Source organism: Salvelinus sp. IW2-2015, linkage group LG21, assembly GCF_002910315.2.
Source record: "Salvelinus sp. IW2-2015 linkage group LG21, ASM291031v2, whole genome shotgun sequence".
NCBI lineage: Eukaryota > Metazoa > Chordata > Actinopteri > Salmoniformes > Salmonidae > Salvelinus > Salvelinus sp. IW2-2015.
Genome location: NC_036861.1, coordinates 4,878,713 through 4,898,441, shown reverse-complemented (window position 1 = coordinate 4,898,441; position 19,729 = coordinate 4,878,713). Strand labels below are relative to the sequence as shown.

Here is a 19,729-nt window from a genome sequence, read left to right as displayed (position 1 = left end):
GCCAGGTACAGTCCAATCAAACCATTTGTACCTCTGCATTAGCTTTAATGTAAGGCAGGGACTGCTGTATGTTTAAACCTAAAACCCCTTGAATCCAAATCAAAAAAGACTGTCTTGATGAATGGTTTAAAAGCAGTTGGCTGGCGGTTCGCCATCCTAAAGCCTTTAAAATCACACAACATCGGGCGTCATTTTCCTTTTTCAACATCGGCCGTAATTTCACGACAATTCTGCATGTTGAATGGCCACCGTTCGTCGACACTCATTAGGCGATCTACAGCACATAGCCAACTAACTACACTATAAGTCCCTACTATACTACTCATACTGTACACAAATTAAGTCCAGAAAATAAGAACAGACCACCATGGTGGATTGGATCAGACCAGATAAATCCAGCGGGAGCACAGATGTATGAACATGGCAGACGGTGCACATTCCGCCAGACCCGAGTAATTGCATCCAGACCATGTGAGGATATATATGTAGGAAAGGGGGGTGGGAAAAAGTGAATCTCTGCATAGCCAGCTGTAACATTACAGTTATGAGACTCTCAGCTGTATCCATGTACAGCTGTGTATTTAAAGCTATGTATCCAACTTGACTAATTCTGCTTCAGTGCTATATAACTAGTCTAGAACCACAACCATCAGAGTTGGGAATAGAATTGAACATAAATTCAGATCACATACGTATGTGTTTATTGTATAGACCTACACCAGTGGTCCCTAACCAGTCGATCACCACACATTTCTGTAGAAAAGCCGACGATAAAGGCATAAAGGGTCCCTTTTTTTGTGTTGCGCTGTTGGCGGTAGGTGCACTTGATTCAGAAGCCCTGCGCACCGGGATACAAAGTGTTCCTATTTTGAACCATTTCATTTGTCTGAAGAGACAAACTGCCTACCCTGTGGACCAGGAGATCTCTGGCGAAATTGAGTGTGCCGACTGCGTTGGCCAATTTGGATAGCTCAAATCACTGTGCCTACCTACAGCTTCCACGACCCTAGCCTATGAGAGATTTCATGACTTCTAAAACCATGACCAGCGAGACTGTCAAATAATACAGCAAAGAGAGGCTGTTTTTATGAGTGAGTTCACGTCTGAGTTTCATTCAGCACCGTTAACACAGTTTTTTTTCGACACTATTACGAAACATAAAACGTGCTTCTCTCTACTTCCACTCGCGCTGTAGCTGCAATGAATGAGTAGCCAGGTGTATCGATAGCCCTGCGTTGTTATTGCTATTAGCAGCTTGTCGTGTCTGTTTTAATATCAAGGAATATTTCACTTTCTCGGGTCATTGGAAAAACATTAACTTGTGCCTGAGGCAGATGCAGTGCGACTCGAGTTTCGCCATCAGGTGGAAAACTGTGTCACGTCTCTCTGGTCAGCCTCATCAGAGGACAGGAAGGACCATGAGAGGCAGACCCTCTGCTGAGGCTAATGCCATGTTCAAAACAACTGGGAACTCGGAAGTCTCAGACTTCCGACTTCAGTGCGTTCAAGACAAATGGCAAATCTGAAGAAAAAAAACAAGATCCGACTGAACATTTTTTTATTTGACCCGCCATCCAACTCGGAAACTCTGGTCTCTTTCTAGATCTCCGACTTTCCGACCTGATGTTCACGGATGTCATAATTTGACCTTGTTTTTTCAGAGTTACCAGTCTTGAAAGCATTATGACCATCAGATGCAGGTACCTACAATCAGTACAGTCAAATAAAAAAGCTAATTATTTACATTTATGCTCAGCTGTGCCTTGCAAGCGCTACACCAACTGATCTATTTTATTATCAAAGCTTGAGTTTTGAAATATAATATGGTCTGAGAATAACAATATTGACAGGCCAGGCATATAGCCAATATGCTGGGATAATGTATTAGGACTACTGCACAAACCTCATTCCTACAGAACTGTTTTTATTAGGTTAATGTTATATTTTTTAAGTCATGTTTTTAAAAAATCTGAGTGGTGGATCTCAGCTTGCTTTTGACTACGAAAGTGGTCTTGACTCAGTCTAGGTCAGTGGTCACCAACCTTTTCTATCTCCAAATGGCACCCTATTCCTTATATAGTGTACTTCGCCTATAGGGTTCCATGTGGGATGCAAACCAAGGCTATTGAGAGAGTGAGGAAGTGTGAGGAGGCTTACCTTGTGGGCATTGAGTTGGGGCCGTGGCAATGCCGTACACTCGCGAACGCTTCTGTGGCAGAAACTCATCCGTCTCTCTGTCCGTTGTGCGGTCCACGGATACCACCGCCTCCCTGGCAACAGCAAACGACATTATCAGAACATTTTCTAAACATTCGCTGGGCCCCCTCGAGACCACACGCCAACGTTTGAGCCATGTCCAGTGCTATAAAATACTTAAGTAATAATACTTTAAAGCTGTACATTTTTGGGGGTATCTGTACAATACTTTACTAATCATATTTTTGACAACTTTTACTTCACTACATTCCTAAAGAAAATGATCTACTTTTTACTCCATACATTTTCCCTGACACCCAAAAATACTTGTTACTTTTTGAATGGTTAGCCGTACAGAAAAGTGGTCCAATTCACACACTTATCAAAAGAACATCCCTGGTCATCTCTACTGCATCTGATCTGGCAGACTCACTAAACACAAATGCTTAGTTTGTAAATGCTGTCTGAGTGTTTGAGTGTTCCCCTGGCAATCTGTAAAGAAAAAAGAAAATGGTGCCGTCTAGTTTGCTTAATATAATGAATTTGAAATAATTTATACTTCTACTTTTCCTTTTGATACTTATGTATAATTAAAACCAAATACTTTTAGATTTTTACTTAAGTAGTATTTTACTGGCCAACTCACTTTTACTTGACTCATATTCTATTAATAAATCCTCTTAAGGATCCGCCCTTTTTTTAAATTTCTGCCTAAAATTACATACCCTAATCTAACTGCCTGTAGCTCAGGCCCTGAAGCAAGGATATGCATATTCTTGATACCGTTTGAAAGGAAACCCTTTGAAGTTTGTGGAAATGTGAAAGGGATGTAGGATAATATAACACAATATATCTGGTAAAAAATAATACAAAGGAAAAAAAACAATCGTTCTTCTTACCATCATCTTTGAAATGCAAGAGAAAGGCCATAATGTATTATTCCAGCCCAGGTGGAATTTAGATTTTGGCCACTAGATGGCAGCAGTGCATGTGCAAAGTTTTAGGCTGATCCAATGAACCATTGCATTTCTGTTCAAAATGTTGTATCAAGAGTGCCCAAATGTGCCTAATTCGTTTATTAATAACTTTTAATGTTCCAAATTAGGCACTCTCCTCAAACAATATCATGGTATTCTTCCAATGTAATAGCTACTGTAAATTGGACAGTGCAGTTAGGTTAACAAGAATTTCAGATATGTCTACATCCTGGGAAATGTTCTTGTTACTTACAACCTCATGCTAATCGCATTAGTCTACGTTACCGATCCCGAATAAGTTAAGGTATATTTACTTTTACTCAAGTATGACAATTGTGTACTTTTTTTCACCACTGGTCACATCAAATAAACATATTGTCATTAAACAAATGTGGGCATTTATGAGACGTCACGTTTTAGTCACGTTTTTAAATAAATAGTACTCTTTCAAATGGCTATGAAGAAAGAGAGCATACACCTCATACTACTTTGAAGACTGCTACCATTCTAATGAAGGCTCTTACTCTATTGACTGCCGTGAAAAAAATACATTCTACATGACAAGAATCGTTTCTATCATTCATTCCCAAGGTTTTTGATTTATTTTCATGAATCTTTTGAAAATGGGCAATATACTGACCTGGTGTATACAAATCTGAGCATTTTAAGTTATGGGAAATGGATGCATGCTCATGAAATAGGTGTGTATGAATGAATGAATGAATTAAACCAATCAAATTGTATTCGTCATGTACACAGCTTACAGCAGGTATGGAAGGTTATTATTACACATCATTAAATATCTTTAGGCAAAAATTACAGACAGTAGCCGACAATTAGCAAATTAGAACTCAAATTATTGACATGGAATTTATTTTTATATGATTTAAATATATAGGGATATGAAGCCTATACTTCTAGACCTACTGTATTTCTATTTTAATGCAGTCATCATGTTTTAATTTGAAGCACCTTCACTTGTTTGTAACAATTGCAAAGACATTGGCGACTTTGTATTTCTGTTCAACTTCATTCTGCAGTTATCGTCAGTCACAGAGAGACAGATCGGCCTAAAAATCTTGATTCTATGTCTAGCAGAGATTGTATGTGTATAGTAGGATAATCTACAGAAGGGCAGTCTGTAAATAACAAGCATTTTCAAGAGCAACTTTAGTAAGAATAGTTTTGGGAAACAGCTTGGAGATTTAACGATGCTCCTACCAAGGTTCAAACGATGAACTTAGCCTTAAGATGCTTTTGGGAAACCGGTCCCAGGTGATCATACCTTCTCCAATCAGTGTAGTAAAGGTTCCTCCCATGGGATACGATGGCGAAAGGATACTGAATCCCCTCCACAATAGTCCTACGGTTCCTACCATCGGGGTCCGTACACTGTACCTTACGAGTACCTGTAAAGTTTTTTTTTTTAAACACATACAGCAGTCAAACCAACATCCCTGCTGTTAGCACCAGTGGTGTAAAGTATCTAAGTAAAAAATACTTTAAAAAGTACGACTTAAGTTGTTTTTTGGGGTATCTGTACTTTACTATTTACATTTTTGACAACTTTTACTTTTACTTCACTACATTCCTAAAGAAAATAATGTACTTTCTACTCCATACATTTTCCCTTCCACCCGAAAGTACTCGTTACATTTTGAATGCTTAGCACAGGAAAATGGTCCAATATATGCAAGAAAACATCCCTGGTCGTCCCTTATGCCTCTGATCTGGCGGACTCACTAAACACACATGCTTCATTGGTAAATTATGTCTGAGAGTTGGCTATCCATAAATTAAATAAAAAATAATATAGTGCCGTCTGGTTTGCTTAATATAAGGAATTTGATTTTTTTTTACTCAAGTACTATTTTACTGGGTGACTTTCACTTTTACTTGAGTCATTTTCTATTAAGGTATCCTTACTTTTACTCAAGTATGACAATACAGTACTTTATCCACCACTGGCTAGCACCATGCTCCAACAAACTGAGTCATCTGAACTATCTCAGTACAGTGGGATTTTCCCATGGATTGCTACATAGCATGTTTAGCTCACAATATCAATAGTGTTAGCATGTTTAGTGTAGCGTCTTTACCTGCATCAATAGGGTTAGCATGTTTAGCATAGCTTCTTACTAGCATCACTAGTGTTAGCATGTTTAGCACACCTTCTTAACAACATCAACACTGTAAACATGTTTAACATAGCTTTTTACAGATAGTGTCTGCATGTTTAGCGTAGCCTCTTACCAGCGTCGGCCCAGCACAGTTGCTGGCTCTCAGGGTCGTATGTCAGGCCGTTGGGCAGCCCCAGGTCGTCCTTAACCAAGACTGTCCTGTCGGTTCCGTCCATGTTGGACATCTCGATCTTGGGCCCGTCTCTGTTCCAGTCTGCCCAGTAGAGTCGTCTGGACAACAAGCCAGAGAGAACATGTCCCTGTCACGATACTTAGAACCAACAGCTTTAAAAGGAACACAGCACCAGTGATTTGTGTTGTCAAACCTACCTACGTGCTATCTAAACCATGAAAAGGCTAACCTGACAGATTCGCTAGCAAAATCATTCCAGGCCTTAGCGGTTAAGGATGATATATCTTCAGCACAAAGAACTAACTGCTTATTTAATCACAAATTTGCATCAAAGGAATCAAAGTCAGACATTGTCCAAAGACACGTACCCATTGGAGGGGTCAGCGACGATGGGCCGGGGGTTGACCAGGTCGGTGTCGAAGAGAACACGGCGCTGGCTTCCGTCCAGTTTGGCCACCTCAATCCTGTCCTTCATGGAGTCCGTCCAGAACATTAGGCGGGCCAGGTGGTCGATAGCCAAACCCTCTGGGCTCTCCAGGTCTAAGGAAGAGAAAAGGAGGATATCATTACGCCCAGTTCAGACAGAAACTACAGATTTTCTATGAGTGTCATCAGCCTAATAGACCGCAATTCCTACAAGCCCGGGTCCAAAATCTGTGGGATATTTAAGAAGAAAAAAAATCAGCTAGTTGGGCACATTTTCTACAAGCCCGATATGAAAAATACTATCCTTAGGTTAGCTTTATTTCTTTATTGGAGATGCTTAATGTGAGTCTGGAAGGAGAGTTTACAGTCTAACCAGACACCTAGGTATTTGTTCTAGGTCAGAACCGTCCAGAGTAGTTATGCTAGTCGGGAGGGAGGGTGCGGGCAGTTGAAGAACATGCACTTAGTTTTACTAGCATTTAGTTTTACTAGCACCATTCTCTGTGCATGGGGGCATTGTCATGCTGAAATAGGAAAGGGCCTTCCCCAAACTGTTGCCACAAAGTTGGAAGCACAGAATCGTCTAGCATGTCATTGTATGCTGTTGTATGCTTCACTGGAACTAAGGGGCCTAGCCTGAACCATGAAAAACAGCCCCAGACCATTATTCCTCCTCCACAAAACTTTACAGTTGGCACTATGCATTCAGGCAGGTATTCGTCCGTCGGACTGCCAGATGGTGAAGAATGATTCCTCACTCCAGAGAACACATTTTCACTGCTCCAGAGTCCAATGGCGGCGAGCTTTACACCACTCCAGCCGACGCTTGGCATTGCGCATGGTGATCTTAGGCTTGTGTGCAGCTGCTCGGCCATGGAAACCCATTTCTTGAAGGTCCTTAACGAACAGTGCTTGTGCTGACGTTGCTTCCAGAGGCAGTTTGGAACTCGGTAGTGAGTGTTACATGCAATGTGCTTCAGCACTTGGCGTTCCCGTTCTGTGAGCTTGTGTGCCCTACCACTTTGCAGCTTAGCCATTGTTGTTACTAGAGCTGACCGGGGCAGCTCTAGCAGGGCAGAAATTTGACTTACTTGTTGGAAAGCAGTGGTGTAAAGTACTTAAGGAAAAATAATTTAAAGTACTACTTAAGTCATTTTGGGGGGTATCTGTACTTTACTTTGTATATTTTTGACTACTTTTACTTCACTACATTCCTTAAGATATTATTGTACTTTTTACTCCATACATTTTCCTTGACACTCAAAAGTACTCGTTACATTTTGAATGCTTAGCAGGACAGGAAAATAGTCAAATTCACGCACTTATCAACCGAACGTCCCTGGTCATCACTATTGCCTCTGATCTGGCGGACACACTAAACCAACGTGCTTCGTTTGTAAATTATGTCTGAATGTTGGAGTGTGCCTGTGGCTTTCCGTAAATTAAAAAAACAAGAAAATGGTGCCATCTGGTTTGCTCAATATAAGGAATTTGAAATTATTTATACTTTTACTTTTGATACTTAAGTATATTTTAAACCAAATACTTTTATACTTTTACTCAAGTATAATTTTACTGGGTGACTTTTACTTTTACTTGAGTCATTTTCTATTAAGGTATCTTTACTTTTACCCAAGTATGATAGTTGGGTACTTTTTCCACCACTGTTGGAAAGGTGGCATCCTATGACGGTGCCATGTTGAAAGCCACTTAGCTCTTCAGTAATGCCATTCTACTGGCAATGTTTGTCTTTGGAGATTGCATGGCTGTATGCCCGATTTTATACACCTGTCAGCAACGGGTGTGGCTGAAATAGCCAAATCCACTAATTTGAATTGGTGCCCACATACTTTTGGATATATAGTGTACATTGAAAGACTACCAAGACAATGGATCACAATCCGTCATTTGTCCGTGTTGTTTCACACATGTCAAAAGATGAAATTGATGTTTTGTTTTTGTTTACACGTTGTACTATCTTTCATGAATAAGCCTTTATAACGGCTTTACATGTGTATATAAGTAAATTATGAGAAATCCATGAGAAATAAAATATGATAAATGAAAAGTTACCTATTATCATTCTTGATGCGTTTCATGGACCAGGCTAGCTAGGTTTGAGCTGATCTCAGACCAGTGTACCGCTCACCTGTTGTGACGAGAGAGATTGTGTCTCCTCCCTCCAGACTGGCCTGAGACCTGTGTACTAAAGCGGTTGTGACGAGAGAGATGGTGTCTCCTCCCTCCAGGCTGACCTGAGACATGTGTACTGCTCACCTGTTGTGATGAGAGAGAAGCTGTCTCATCCCTCCAGACCGATCTGAGACCTGTGTACTGCTCACCTGTTGTGATGAGAGAGATGGTGTCTCTGCCGTCCAGACTGGCCTGAGACCTGTGTACTGCTCACCTGTTTGTGATGAGAGAGATGGTGTCTCTGCCGTCCAGACTGGCCTGAGACCTGTGTACTGCTCACCTGTTGTGACAAGAGAGATGGTGTCTCCTCCCTCCAGGCTGGCCTTACTGATGGAGGGCCCTGTGATGTCCGACCAGTACACCATCTTCTCCACACAGTCGTAGGCCACAGCGATCGCCACTCTGTCCTGGGAGCAACACATAGAGACAGAGGGTTTTATTGATTTATTGATTAATGGTTTATTTAGATCGGGACAGATACAAACACATTGACACATTGAATAGACCAATTATCCAATGCACTTTGCACCATAGTATTGTGTGTAGCTGGCCTGGTACAACAACAAAAAATGTCCTTGTGTTTTCCCTTCTTAACTGTTAATTGGAAACCATTCGAGCGTCAGAATATAGGATGTCACACACACTCAATGGAACCCCTCAATGGAGCCCCTGTTTACACCAAGAGAGCATTGCAGTAATGTTATAAATGTTTTTTTATCAAGATTGTCAAATTTATGTTGCAAGCAGAACAGGAATTACTTTAATAGTGTTAATGTTAATATCTCGCCCCACTCATTTCAGATGGGGTTCAACCAAATTACATAAGAAATACACAATGTTACATTACATTTCAAAACGGCAGAATGCGGTTAACCAAACAATTTAAGCATTTATGGGGAATCCCTCTGTATGTCCAGTTACATGTTCTGCCAGACCATTCCACGCTAGTGAGAAGAAAGAAGAAAAGCCTGAGGACGAGTATGGATGGCCGACTCACACAATCAGGAGATTGTTCAAGTGGCATTTGGGACATTCCAGAGAGTGGGTACGTGGACCCACAACACCCATCAACGCACTCTCAGTCCGGCTAAAGGAAACATCTGACATGCGAGGAAGAGATGATCAAATCCCCCTATTTTCATTCAACCTAAGACTGGGGGTCTTAGAAGACAGCTCTGGCCATCTGGTGAGCGGCCATCTTGACAAGGCGTGGTAGGCCAGGGCTTACAGAGGAGTGAGTTACTGACAGAGTGAACCACTCACTTGAGAAGAGAGTGAGTGAGTGAGTTAAAGTTTGTGAGTCAATAAGAAACTTCCCACAGTGTAACGGGTGTCCTCCTCCTCTTCAGACGAAGAGGAGGAGTAGGGATTGGACCAAAGTGCAGCGTGATATTTGGACATAATGAAGTTTATAAAGACTGCACGAAAACCGAAAACACTTCAACAAACTACAAAATAAGAAAACGACGTAGACAGACCTGAACATGGAACTTACATAAATGCACGAAGAACTCACGAACAGGAACGGACTACATCAAACGAACAAACAAACCGAAACAGTCCCGTGTGGTGCAACATACACAGACACAGAAGACAATCACCCACAAACAAACAGTGTACAGCCAACCTATATATGGTTCTCAATCAGAGGAAACGTCAAAAACTGTCCCTGATTGAGAACCATATAAGGCTAATTACAAGTGACCTAAACATAGAAACACAAAACATAGAATGCCCACCCCAACTCACGCCCTGACCAACTAAACACATACAAAAATAACATAAACAGGTCAGGAACGTGACAGAAACCCCCCCTCAAGGTGCGAACTCCGGACGCACCACCAAAAGTCTAGGGAGGGTCTGGGTGGGCATCTGTCCATGGTGGCGGCTCAGGCTCTGGCGTGGTTCCCATCCCACCATAGTCAATCCCCGCTTTCGTATCCCCCTCTCAATGACCACCCTCCAAATAAACCCACCTAAATTAAGGGCATCACCAGGATAAGGGGCTCACCATAGGCAGCACCAGGATAAGGGGCAGCACCAGGATAAGGGCTCACCAGGATAAGGGCAGCACCGGACTGAGGGACGGCAGCTCCGGACTGAGGACGGCAGCTCCGGACTGAGGGACGGCAGCTCCGGACTGAGGGACGGCAGCTCCGGACTGAGGGACGGCAGCTCCGGACTGGCTGACGGCTCTGGCTGGTCATGGCTCGCTGAGGCTCTGGCTGGTCATGTCGCTGACGCTCTGGCTGGTCATGGCTCGCTGACGGCTCTGGCTGGTCATGGCTCGCGACGCTCGCTGGCTCTCGCTGACGGCTCTGGCTGGTCATGGCTCGCTGACGGCTCTGCTGGTCATGGCTCGCTGACGGCTCTGGCTGGTCATGGCTCGCTGACGGCTCTGGCTGGTCATGGCTCGCTGACGGCTCTGGCTGATCCGGTCTGGCGGAAGCTCTGGCTGATCCGGTCTGGCGGAAGGCTCTGGCTGATCCGGTCTGGCGGAAGGCTCTGGCTGATCCGGTCTGGCGGAGGCTCTGGCTGATCCGGTCTGGCGGAAGGCTCTGGCTGATCCGGTCTGGCGGAAGGCTCTGGCTGATCCGGTCTGGCGGAAGGCTCTGGCTGATCCGTCTGGCGGAAGGCTCTGGCTGATCCGGTCTGGCGGAAGGCTCTGGCTGATCCGTCTGGCGAAGGCTCTGGCGGCTCCTTCTGGCGGAAGGCTCTGGCGGCTCCTGTCTGGCGGAAGGCTCTGCGGCTCCTGTCTGCGGAAGCTCTGGCGGCTCTCTGTCTGGCGGAGGCTCTGCGGCTCCTGTCTGGGACGGCTCTAGCGGCTCCTGTCTGGCGGACGGCTCTGAAGGCTCATGGCAGACGGCGGCTTTGCAGGCTCATGGCAGACGGGCGGCTTTGAAGGCTCAGTACAGACAGGCAGTTCATGCGGCGCTTGGCAGACGGACAGTTCAGACGGCGTTGGGCAGACGGGCAGTTCAGACGGCGTTGGGCAGACGGGCAGTTCAGACGGCTTGGGCAGACGGGCAGTTCAGGCGCCGTGGCAGACGGGCAGTTCAGGCGCCGTTGGGCAGACGGGCAGTTCAGGCGCCGTTGGCAGACGGGCATTCAGCGCCGTTGGGCAGACGGCAGACTCTGGCCGGCTGAGACGCCACTATAGGCCTGGTGGCGTGGTGCCGGAACTGGTGGTACCGGGCTGAGGGCACGCACATCAGGGCGAGTACGGGGAGAAGGAACAGTGCGTACAGGGCTCTGGAGACGCACGGAGGCTTGGTGCGTGGTGCCGGAACTGGAGGCACTGGGCTGGTACACGCACCACAGGGAGAGTGCGTGGAGGAGGAACAGGGCTCTGGAGACGCACAGGAGGCTTAGTGCGTGGTGTCAGCACTGGTGGTACTGACTGGGAACACGCAACCACAGGGCTAGTGCGAGGAGCAGTAACAGGACGCACAGGACTCTGGAGATGCACAGGAGGCTTTGTGCGTGCTGTAGGCACTGTCTTAACCAGACGGCTAGCACGCTCCTCAGGARGAGTATGGAGAGCTGTTCCCGGTGACATTAACTCACCAACACGTTCATTCGGACGGATGCCGTGCCTCATGCACCAAACCAGTACATCCCTCATAACTCTCTCCTCCAATTTCTCCATTAACTCCTTTACTGTCTCTTCGTCACTCACCTCCAAATCCGRCCTCACCGGCTCCTTACGGTAAGCAGGAGAAGTTGGCTCACGTCTCCCGACTGACCCAACTAAACTACCCGAGAGCCCCCCCCCAAGAAATTTTTGGGTTTGACTTACGGGCTTCCAGCCTTGTTTCCGTGCTGCCTCCTCATATCGCCGCCTCTCTGCTTTCGCTGCCTCCAGCTCAGCTTTGGGGCGGCGATATTCTCCTGGTTGAGCCCAGGGTCCTTTTCCGTCCAATATTTTCTCCCAAGTCCACGAGTCCTGCGATCGCTGTTGCGCTCTCTCACGCCGCTTGATCCATGGTTGGTGGGTGATTCTGTAACGGGTGTCCTCCTCCTCTTCAGACGAAGAGGAGGAGTAGGGATTGGACCAAAGTGCAGCGTGATATTTGGACATAATGAAGTTTATTAAAGTACTGACGAAAACCGAAAACACTTCAACAAACTACAAAATAAGAAAACGACGTAGACAGACCTGAACATGGAACTTACATAAATGCACGAAGAACTCACGAACAGGAACAGACTACATCAAACGAACAAACAAACCGAAACAGTCCCGTGTGGTGCAACATACACAGACACAGAAGACAATCACCCACAAACAAACAGTGTGAACAGCCAACCTATATATAGTTCTCAATCAGAGGAAACGTCAAACACCTGTCCCTGATTGAGAACCATATAAGGCTAATTACAAGTGACCTAAACATAGAAACACAAAACATAGAATGCCCACCCCAACTCACGCCCTGACCAACTAAACACATACAAAAATAACATAAAACAGGTCAGGAACGTGACACACAGTGCTTGTAGCAAGTGATGTGCAGTGCTTGACTGAATGACTGACTAACTAACTGACTGTCTGACTGAGATAATGTGAGGTGAGTTGAGGTGCGGGAATGTGGAGCCTCACAGGCAGGTGCAGCAGGGCTTTGGCCTCCCCTTTGTTCATGCTGTATCCGTCCAGGGGGATTTGCTCGATCTTCCCACTCTGGGCAAAGAGCAGGTGGGTCCCTGGGGCCACAGGAGAGACATCCGGCCTGGTGGTGGGTCCGATCGGGGGAGGAATAACTCCCTGGTCAATACCTGTCAAGGGAGGACAACTGAAGTTACATTTCCCACTGGGAACAGACGTCCTATCAACATCTAGTTTTGGTTTATATATGATTGAGTTTTCAACTAACCTAAATCAAATGTGAAATCAACAAAACGTTCAACCATGCCATTGAATTTAGGTTAAAAGTTACTTTACTTGGATTACTTTTTGCAAATCCAATCAGTTTTTCACATTGATTTAATGTCATCACGTATATATATTTTTTGTTGAAAATGACGTGGAAACAATGTTAATTCAACTAGTATGTGCCCAGTGGGTTCCTAATGTATTTTTATTTAGCATGCGGGTGCAAATGTTGAGTGTAATGGAATAGACATGAGTGCTATGAGTGCATGAATATGTTGAATATGAATATTAAGGTACAAGCCAAGGATGACCAATCGCCCCCTCCATCTTTTGAGGCAGTCACTCACACAAAGGTCTTTGGCCGGGGCCAGTTCTAGTGTTCGGGATCTCCTGACCATTGCCGTCCACACACCAGCACTGCCCAATGCTACCGTGGCACTGGGTAGGCTCGTAGGCACCATGCTGGTCGCAGGTAGGAACGTACTGACTGACGGCAGGGCGTGGGCGGAAGAAGGAAAGCGAGCCTGTGTTGGAGGAGACCTGGATGCTTTCTCTGTCTCGCTCGCACTGCGTCTTCTCACGCTCTGGAATAAAAACAGAAAGATGACATGAGAGAATTAATAAAAGAAATAGAGGAAATTAAGAAGATAAAAATGATCCTACGTGTCTTTTAGAAAGGTTTCTAAGAAATTGCTCTTTCATTTTAAAGCGCTGTATAGCTTTGGTTTAAATATAATCTCCTTACTGTATGACATGGCACAGGGCAGTTTGAAACTAAAGTTACTTGCCCACTACTAATATGGAAAACATGGAATAAGGAGAGAGCCGATGAGCATACGATTAAATGTAGAATAATTTTTGCAGTCACGTAAATCAGACATAGGGGACACGGTGACATCTGGAATATAGTGTCTCACTGAAAGACTTACCCCCAGGGTATCTGTCCGGTTAACCACAGACCAGTCATAACAATCCCAAACAGCCGCAACATACAATCTGCGCTTTGCACAACGTCTGGCCGCAGCAATCAACAAAAGCCACCAAAACAAGACAACTAGTCAACGGTGGGAACGGTTGTCTCTGAGGAGGCAAAGATCAAAGCAGTCTTTGTCAGACGGTCGTCAACTGTCGAGATGCGAGGAAGACAACCAGGTCAACTCTCACCGGGTCCGGACGCTACAGTGTATACTACAAGTACAAGTTCAGACAAAGGAGGACCAAATGATGCCCCCTTTTCAGACGGGTTGTACAAATTATGACAAAACTGTAGAGGCAGAGGAGAAAAAGCTATAATTAGCGTGGTGGAGTGCATACATGCAGTGGACACCTGGATTGGACTTGAACAAAGAGGTAACAGCTGAGAAAGATGCCAACTCACAAACAACCCAAGGCTTCAGTACATGACACGAAAGCTGCAGCCTATAGAAAAATAATGGAATACTTGAATACACATACCCTACATTCCCAAACATACAGTGGTGAGTTGAATCAAAAAGAAAATGTATTGGTTGCTAGGTCAATAGGGGCAAGTGATACTTTTTCCTATTACTTCAGTTGTTGTTTATTAAATGTTTAAATTCCTGGTTGTAACTCCAGGGCATCTTTACCTTTATGTTCAACTAAATTGGACTATTGACCCTGGCCAAAAGTAGTGCAAAATATAGGCCATTAGGGACGCGACCCAGGAGTCTGTATTCGGGAGTGTGGAAGCATTGGCTCTATTCAAGCACATCCATGTGACATGTTCCAGGCCTTTGGCCCTAATTGCATGGAGAATGCGCAGCTACGTTGGTCTTTCTCGATGGTGATTGTATGTTATGTATCAACACCATTCCTTTATCCTCCCTATGTAACACCTGTGTGTTGTTATACCCATCCCGGCGCAGGAAGGCTGCACAGTGTCAAATGTCAAATCTTTAAATGTCATTCAAGGGGGGAGGGAAGAGGGTCAAGGCGCACCAGAAACCAACAGACACTCAGTTCCGAGTGAGTTTCAGAACCCCGAAGCACACGCACACGCCCACGCCCTTCATCCCTCCTCCCTCCCCCTAACAGTTCCATATTTTAGCACGCAGTCTCACGGAGTCCTATATCAGTCTTATGGTTGTACACTCTGTTCCGGCCTTCGCCTCAATCCACGGTCTACCATGCTGGGAGCGTTCCATGATTAAATAACTTTCCATTTGTGCCAGGCGATGACGCAACACCAACTTAGCGGACAGACCTCCATTAGTAAAATGCACTGTGTATACTGTTAAGTCCACTATGGCTTGTGTTGACGTTCAATATAAACAGTTCGTCTCTGGTATATTATGCTTTCCTTTGATGACAAATCTGTCTCGCTCCGCCGCCCGGACTCTCCCCCTCCCCCTCCCTCTAAACCAAACTATACAGTTAGGAGCTTCACGTGTTCCAGCTGTTGGCACTAAGACAGAAGAAGTATAACTAGGGCGAATCCTAACATTTTGAGGGGAAGAAGGTGGCTGATGAGAGCTTGAACTGTACCCATTGAATGTACAGTATTTACATACTTCCGGACATAGCCGTATCATTCAGAGGTTCCTTCTGAATGCATGTCTCTTGACTTCCTTTTGCACATTTTAGACAACACTGTCTCTGGCTGCTGTTTAACTTAGAAGTATCAGTAGCCTTGTCTGAGACAAAAGGGCCCATAGGGTAGGAGCCTATATCCTGTTTCTGCAGCATGAGGCAGCTTAATGTACGTACACACCCTGTCCATTTCCTTAAAGGGCCAATCTACACATCACAACTTGTAAATGTCTCATGAACTTATTTCAACTGCCGTACCCCATCAGAACCCAAAATATAAGCGTATTTTACTCCAATGTTTGTAAACATTGTAATTCTAAACAAACAATGTATATCTTTAAAACGTGGGTAAAACTATCATTTTGATGTCATGGAAGGTCAGTTCTTGCATCCATAGCTCCGTCTATTCATTTGAGAATGGTTACATTTCTCCAGTCCCATCCCTGAGCTATTTACCAAAACACTGGCCGGGTGACAACTTTGTTATTGTTTGAACTGCAGATTCACCCATTTTTAGAGTTGTTGGTATGACTTGACCAGGGATCAAACTTCTGTTTGGTTCCAAATGAAGAAGAACTCCTCTCACACAACTTGGGGTTTGAAAAGGTGATTTATTTACACAAAAAAGGAGTTACCTACCCGGGGAGCCGGGAGTACACTGGAAGCCGTCGCCATGGAAACCAGGGTGGCACTGACAGGCGAAGGAGCCCTGAGAGTTATAACAGACGGCGTCCCGGTGACAGCGACCTTGCTCACACTCGTCAACGTCTGTGTGTGAAACAACAGTCAATGAGAAACAATAGGGACACAGACGCTAAGTTCAACTGAAAATAAGGTATCAACATATTTAAATATATAGCTGAAATATACAGTCAATAGGACTGTGAAAATGAAATCCTGCAATGGAAATATACAAAAAAATACACATTCATATGTATTGGTATTGCACTACGCCTATATAAAGTATCTAAATCTGAAACATACATTCATGACATGTCACATCCTGTGCTATGTGATGGTGTTACATGGGGAAAGAAACATCATTCTTTAGATAACAGTCAATAAAACATAATAGCTGCATAACTAAAGTACTGTGTACACATTTTGAAGCTTAGCGTTTGATAGGGACAGGGAGACCATTCTTTGGATACAACTTGGATGTAACACACCCAGCTCACTACCCCAACCTCTGAAGTATATCTCTAAGGCCAACAAATGAAAAAGGAGTTCTCCAAATCCACCAAATTCTACAAGGACACATGGAAATTCCTACAGCTTTCGTTTGGTGGCGGGCCAAGTCACGTTGGACGAGGGAAAATAAGAAATACAGGGATGGATGGATGGATGAATAAAACGCATGACCAACGAGCTCCCCAGCTGTAGGGCCGGGTTGTGTTTGCATTTCCTGTCCAGGTGCATTACAACGAGAAGGACTCAGAGGGTTCAAACTAGAGAGACCCAGTGGAGAGTTTAGCTGATGGGTTTGTGTGTGTCTGTGGTGTCTGGGGGGGGTTTCTGAGAAAAGCAAAAGACAACTTTATTTTTCATGTTGGACAGTAAAGTACACTATTCGAATATGGCCTAGTAACTAGACAAGTGCTGCAAAGTCTAGACATATCTGAAGTAACCCATGGGGAGGGGGTCATACTCAGACAATCAGAGAAGGGACATATTATTGTGGCCCTGGTGGCACAAAATAATCAAAGTTTTGACTGCACAGAGATGCTTCGCGAACTGGTCACAACGGGGGACCAGCGTGTGTGTATTTCAGGGGAAGTGGGTGTATCTGATCTCCATCACCTAGGACTTGACAATGGTTAATCAAATCTCCCCTTTTTGTGCACAGTCTTGCAGGCCTTCTCAAACAGCTGCAACTGTATATGCGTTCGTAAATCATGTCCTTTCTTGAGTTGGGCTCAGGGATGGAACAACTGTTGAGCATCTGAGCTTATGGTTGTTTGTGGGGGAAAGGGGTTGAGTGAGTGAGTGAGTGAGTGAGTGAGTGAGTGAGTGAGTGAGTGAGTGAGTGAGTGAGTGAGTGAGTGAGTGAGTGAGTGAGTGAGTGAGTGAGTGAGTGAGTGAGTGAGTTTTTGTAATGGCAATCCTGGTTATACTGTAGGTAACAATCCTGGTTATAGGTAACAATCCTGGTTATAGGTAACAATCCTGGTTATAGGTAACAATCCTTTGCATGAACTGCCTACATTATTACGCATGTTATTTGTTAATTATGGAAATTAAGATATGCTGGATATTTAATATATATATATATTTTAATAGCAATATATAATGCAAATTGAGGTGAGGGCAATGGAAATGCTTTTGGCGGTTGATCTGTTTCTGTTCTGTGGGTGGCACTGTGTGCTCTTTTCCAAGGATGGGTCCTGGTCTTTCGGGGTCCCTGGGATCCGGGGTGACGGGGGTGGTCTGCCGGTCACTGGGATGACAACCCACCTTGGGATGGGGAGGGGTTTTAGCGGGTGGAATAGTGGGGAACAATTGGAGGTTTACTTAGTAGCAATGCAAATATCATGGTATAGCTATATGGACACTCAATCACTATGGTACTTTCCAATGGTGAGTTTAGAAACATATATTATGATAAATAGATTTGAAATTTATATCTCACTATGGTAAATGGTGAAATAAGTATAGCCAGTTATAATTGTAATGGCTTAGTAGATAATGAGAAAAGATAATCAGTATTTACCTGGCTAAAAGAGAAGGAATATAATATATATTGTTTACAGGAAACTCATTCAACAATTTCAGATGAAGTTGTGTGGGGAAAGGACTTGGGGGGGGGGGGGGGGCTAAATGTATTTCTCCCATGGGCAAAGTAATTCAAAAAGGGTGATGATATTAATTAACAGTAATTTTGATCCGAATATGCAAATTGTCCAAACAGATCCTCAGGATAGATGGATGATTTAAAATATGTTATTGGACCATAAACAGATATCGCTCATTAACCTATACGGTCCAAATATTGATGATCCACGCTTCTTTGAAAATACATATAATAATTTATCAACCCTACAAGCAATACGAGACTATTATTATGGCGAGAGATAACAATGCGGTTTTAAATACCTCAATGGACCGTAAAGGAAATCCCACTACAAACTATCACCTGCATGCACTTAAGGAAATCACAAATGTCATGGAAATATTGGAACTAGTGGATATATGGAGGCTTAAATATCCTGACCTAGTGAGATATACATGGCTGAGGCTCAATAAAGCTAGTCGTCTTGACTACTTTCTTATGTCATTCTCTCTGGCACTAAAAGTTTTAAATGTTTTTGTTAGGGGACAGAATGCGGTCGGACCATCAAATAATTGGCTTATACTGTATATTACTTACAGAATTTACACATGAGCGAAGATATTGGACATTTTATCAAACCCTATTGGATGATAACTTGTTTTTAACTAGGACAGAACAATGAAATAATCATTTTTCCCAACATAACATACAGTTGAAGTCAGAAGTTTACATATACCTTAGCCAAATAGATTTAAACTCAGTTTTTCACAATTTCTGACATTTAAAACTAGTAAAAAATCCCTGTTTTAGGTCAGTTAGGATCACCACTTTATTTAAGAATGTGAAATGTATGAATAATAGTAAAGAGAATGATTTATTTCAGCTTTTATTTCATCACATTCCCAGTGGGTCCTTGCGAGCACAAGCTTTTTTCAGTTCAGCCCACACATTTCTATAGGATTGAGGTCAGGGCTTTGTGATGGCCACTCCAATACCTTGACTTTGTTGTCCTTAAGCCATTTTGCCACAACTTTGGAAGTATGCTTGGGGTCATTGTCCATTTGTAAGACCCATTTGCGACCAAGCTTTAACTTCCTGACTGATGTCTTGAGATGTTTCTTCAATATATCCACATCATTTTCCTCCCTCATGATGCCATCTATTTTGTGAAGTGCACCAGTCCCTCCTGCAGGAAAGCACCCCCACAACATGATGCTGCCACCCCGTGCTTCACGGTTCGGATGGTGTTCTTCGGCTTGCAAGCCTCCCCCTTTTTCCTCCAAACATAATGATGGTCATTATGGCCAAACAGTTCTATTTTGTTTCATCAGACCAGAGGACATTTCTCCAAAAAGTACAATCTTTGTCCCCATGTGCAGTCTGCAAACCAAAGTACGTTCATCTCTAGGAGACAGAACGCGTCTCCTTCCT

General features: G+C 44.0%; 1 protein-coding gene across 1 annotated transcript in view; it reads right to left on the bottom strand.

Annotated features, from left to right (window-relative positions):
• Positions 1–19,729, bottom strand: part of LOC111982425 (nidogen-1-like) — a 78,427-nt gene that overhangs the window by 6,540 nt on the left and 52,158 nt on the right. The window contains exons 12-19 of the mRNA XM_024013994.2: positions 16,168–16,296; positions 13,326–13,562; positions 12,709–12,881; positions 8,386–8,512; positions 5,855–6,026; positions 5,427–5,584; positions 4,459–4,582; positions 2,158–2,270 (exon numbers count right to left, since the gene is read on the bottom strand). Coding sequence (XP_023869762.1) covers positions 2,158–2,270; positions 4,459–4,582; positions 5,427–5,584; positions 5,855–6,026; positions 8,386–8,512; positions 12,709–12,881; positions 13,326–13,562; positions 16,168–16,296 — 1,233 coding nt within the window. The remainder of the gene's footprint in view (positions 1–2,157; positions 2,271–4,458; positions 4,583–5,426; positions 5,585–5,854; positions 6,027–8,385; positions 8,513–12,708; positions 12,882–13,325; positions 13,563–16,167; positions 16,297–19,729) is intronic.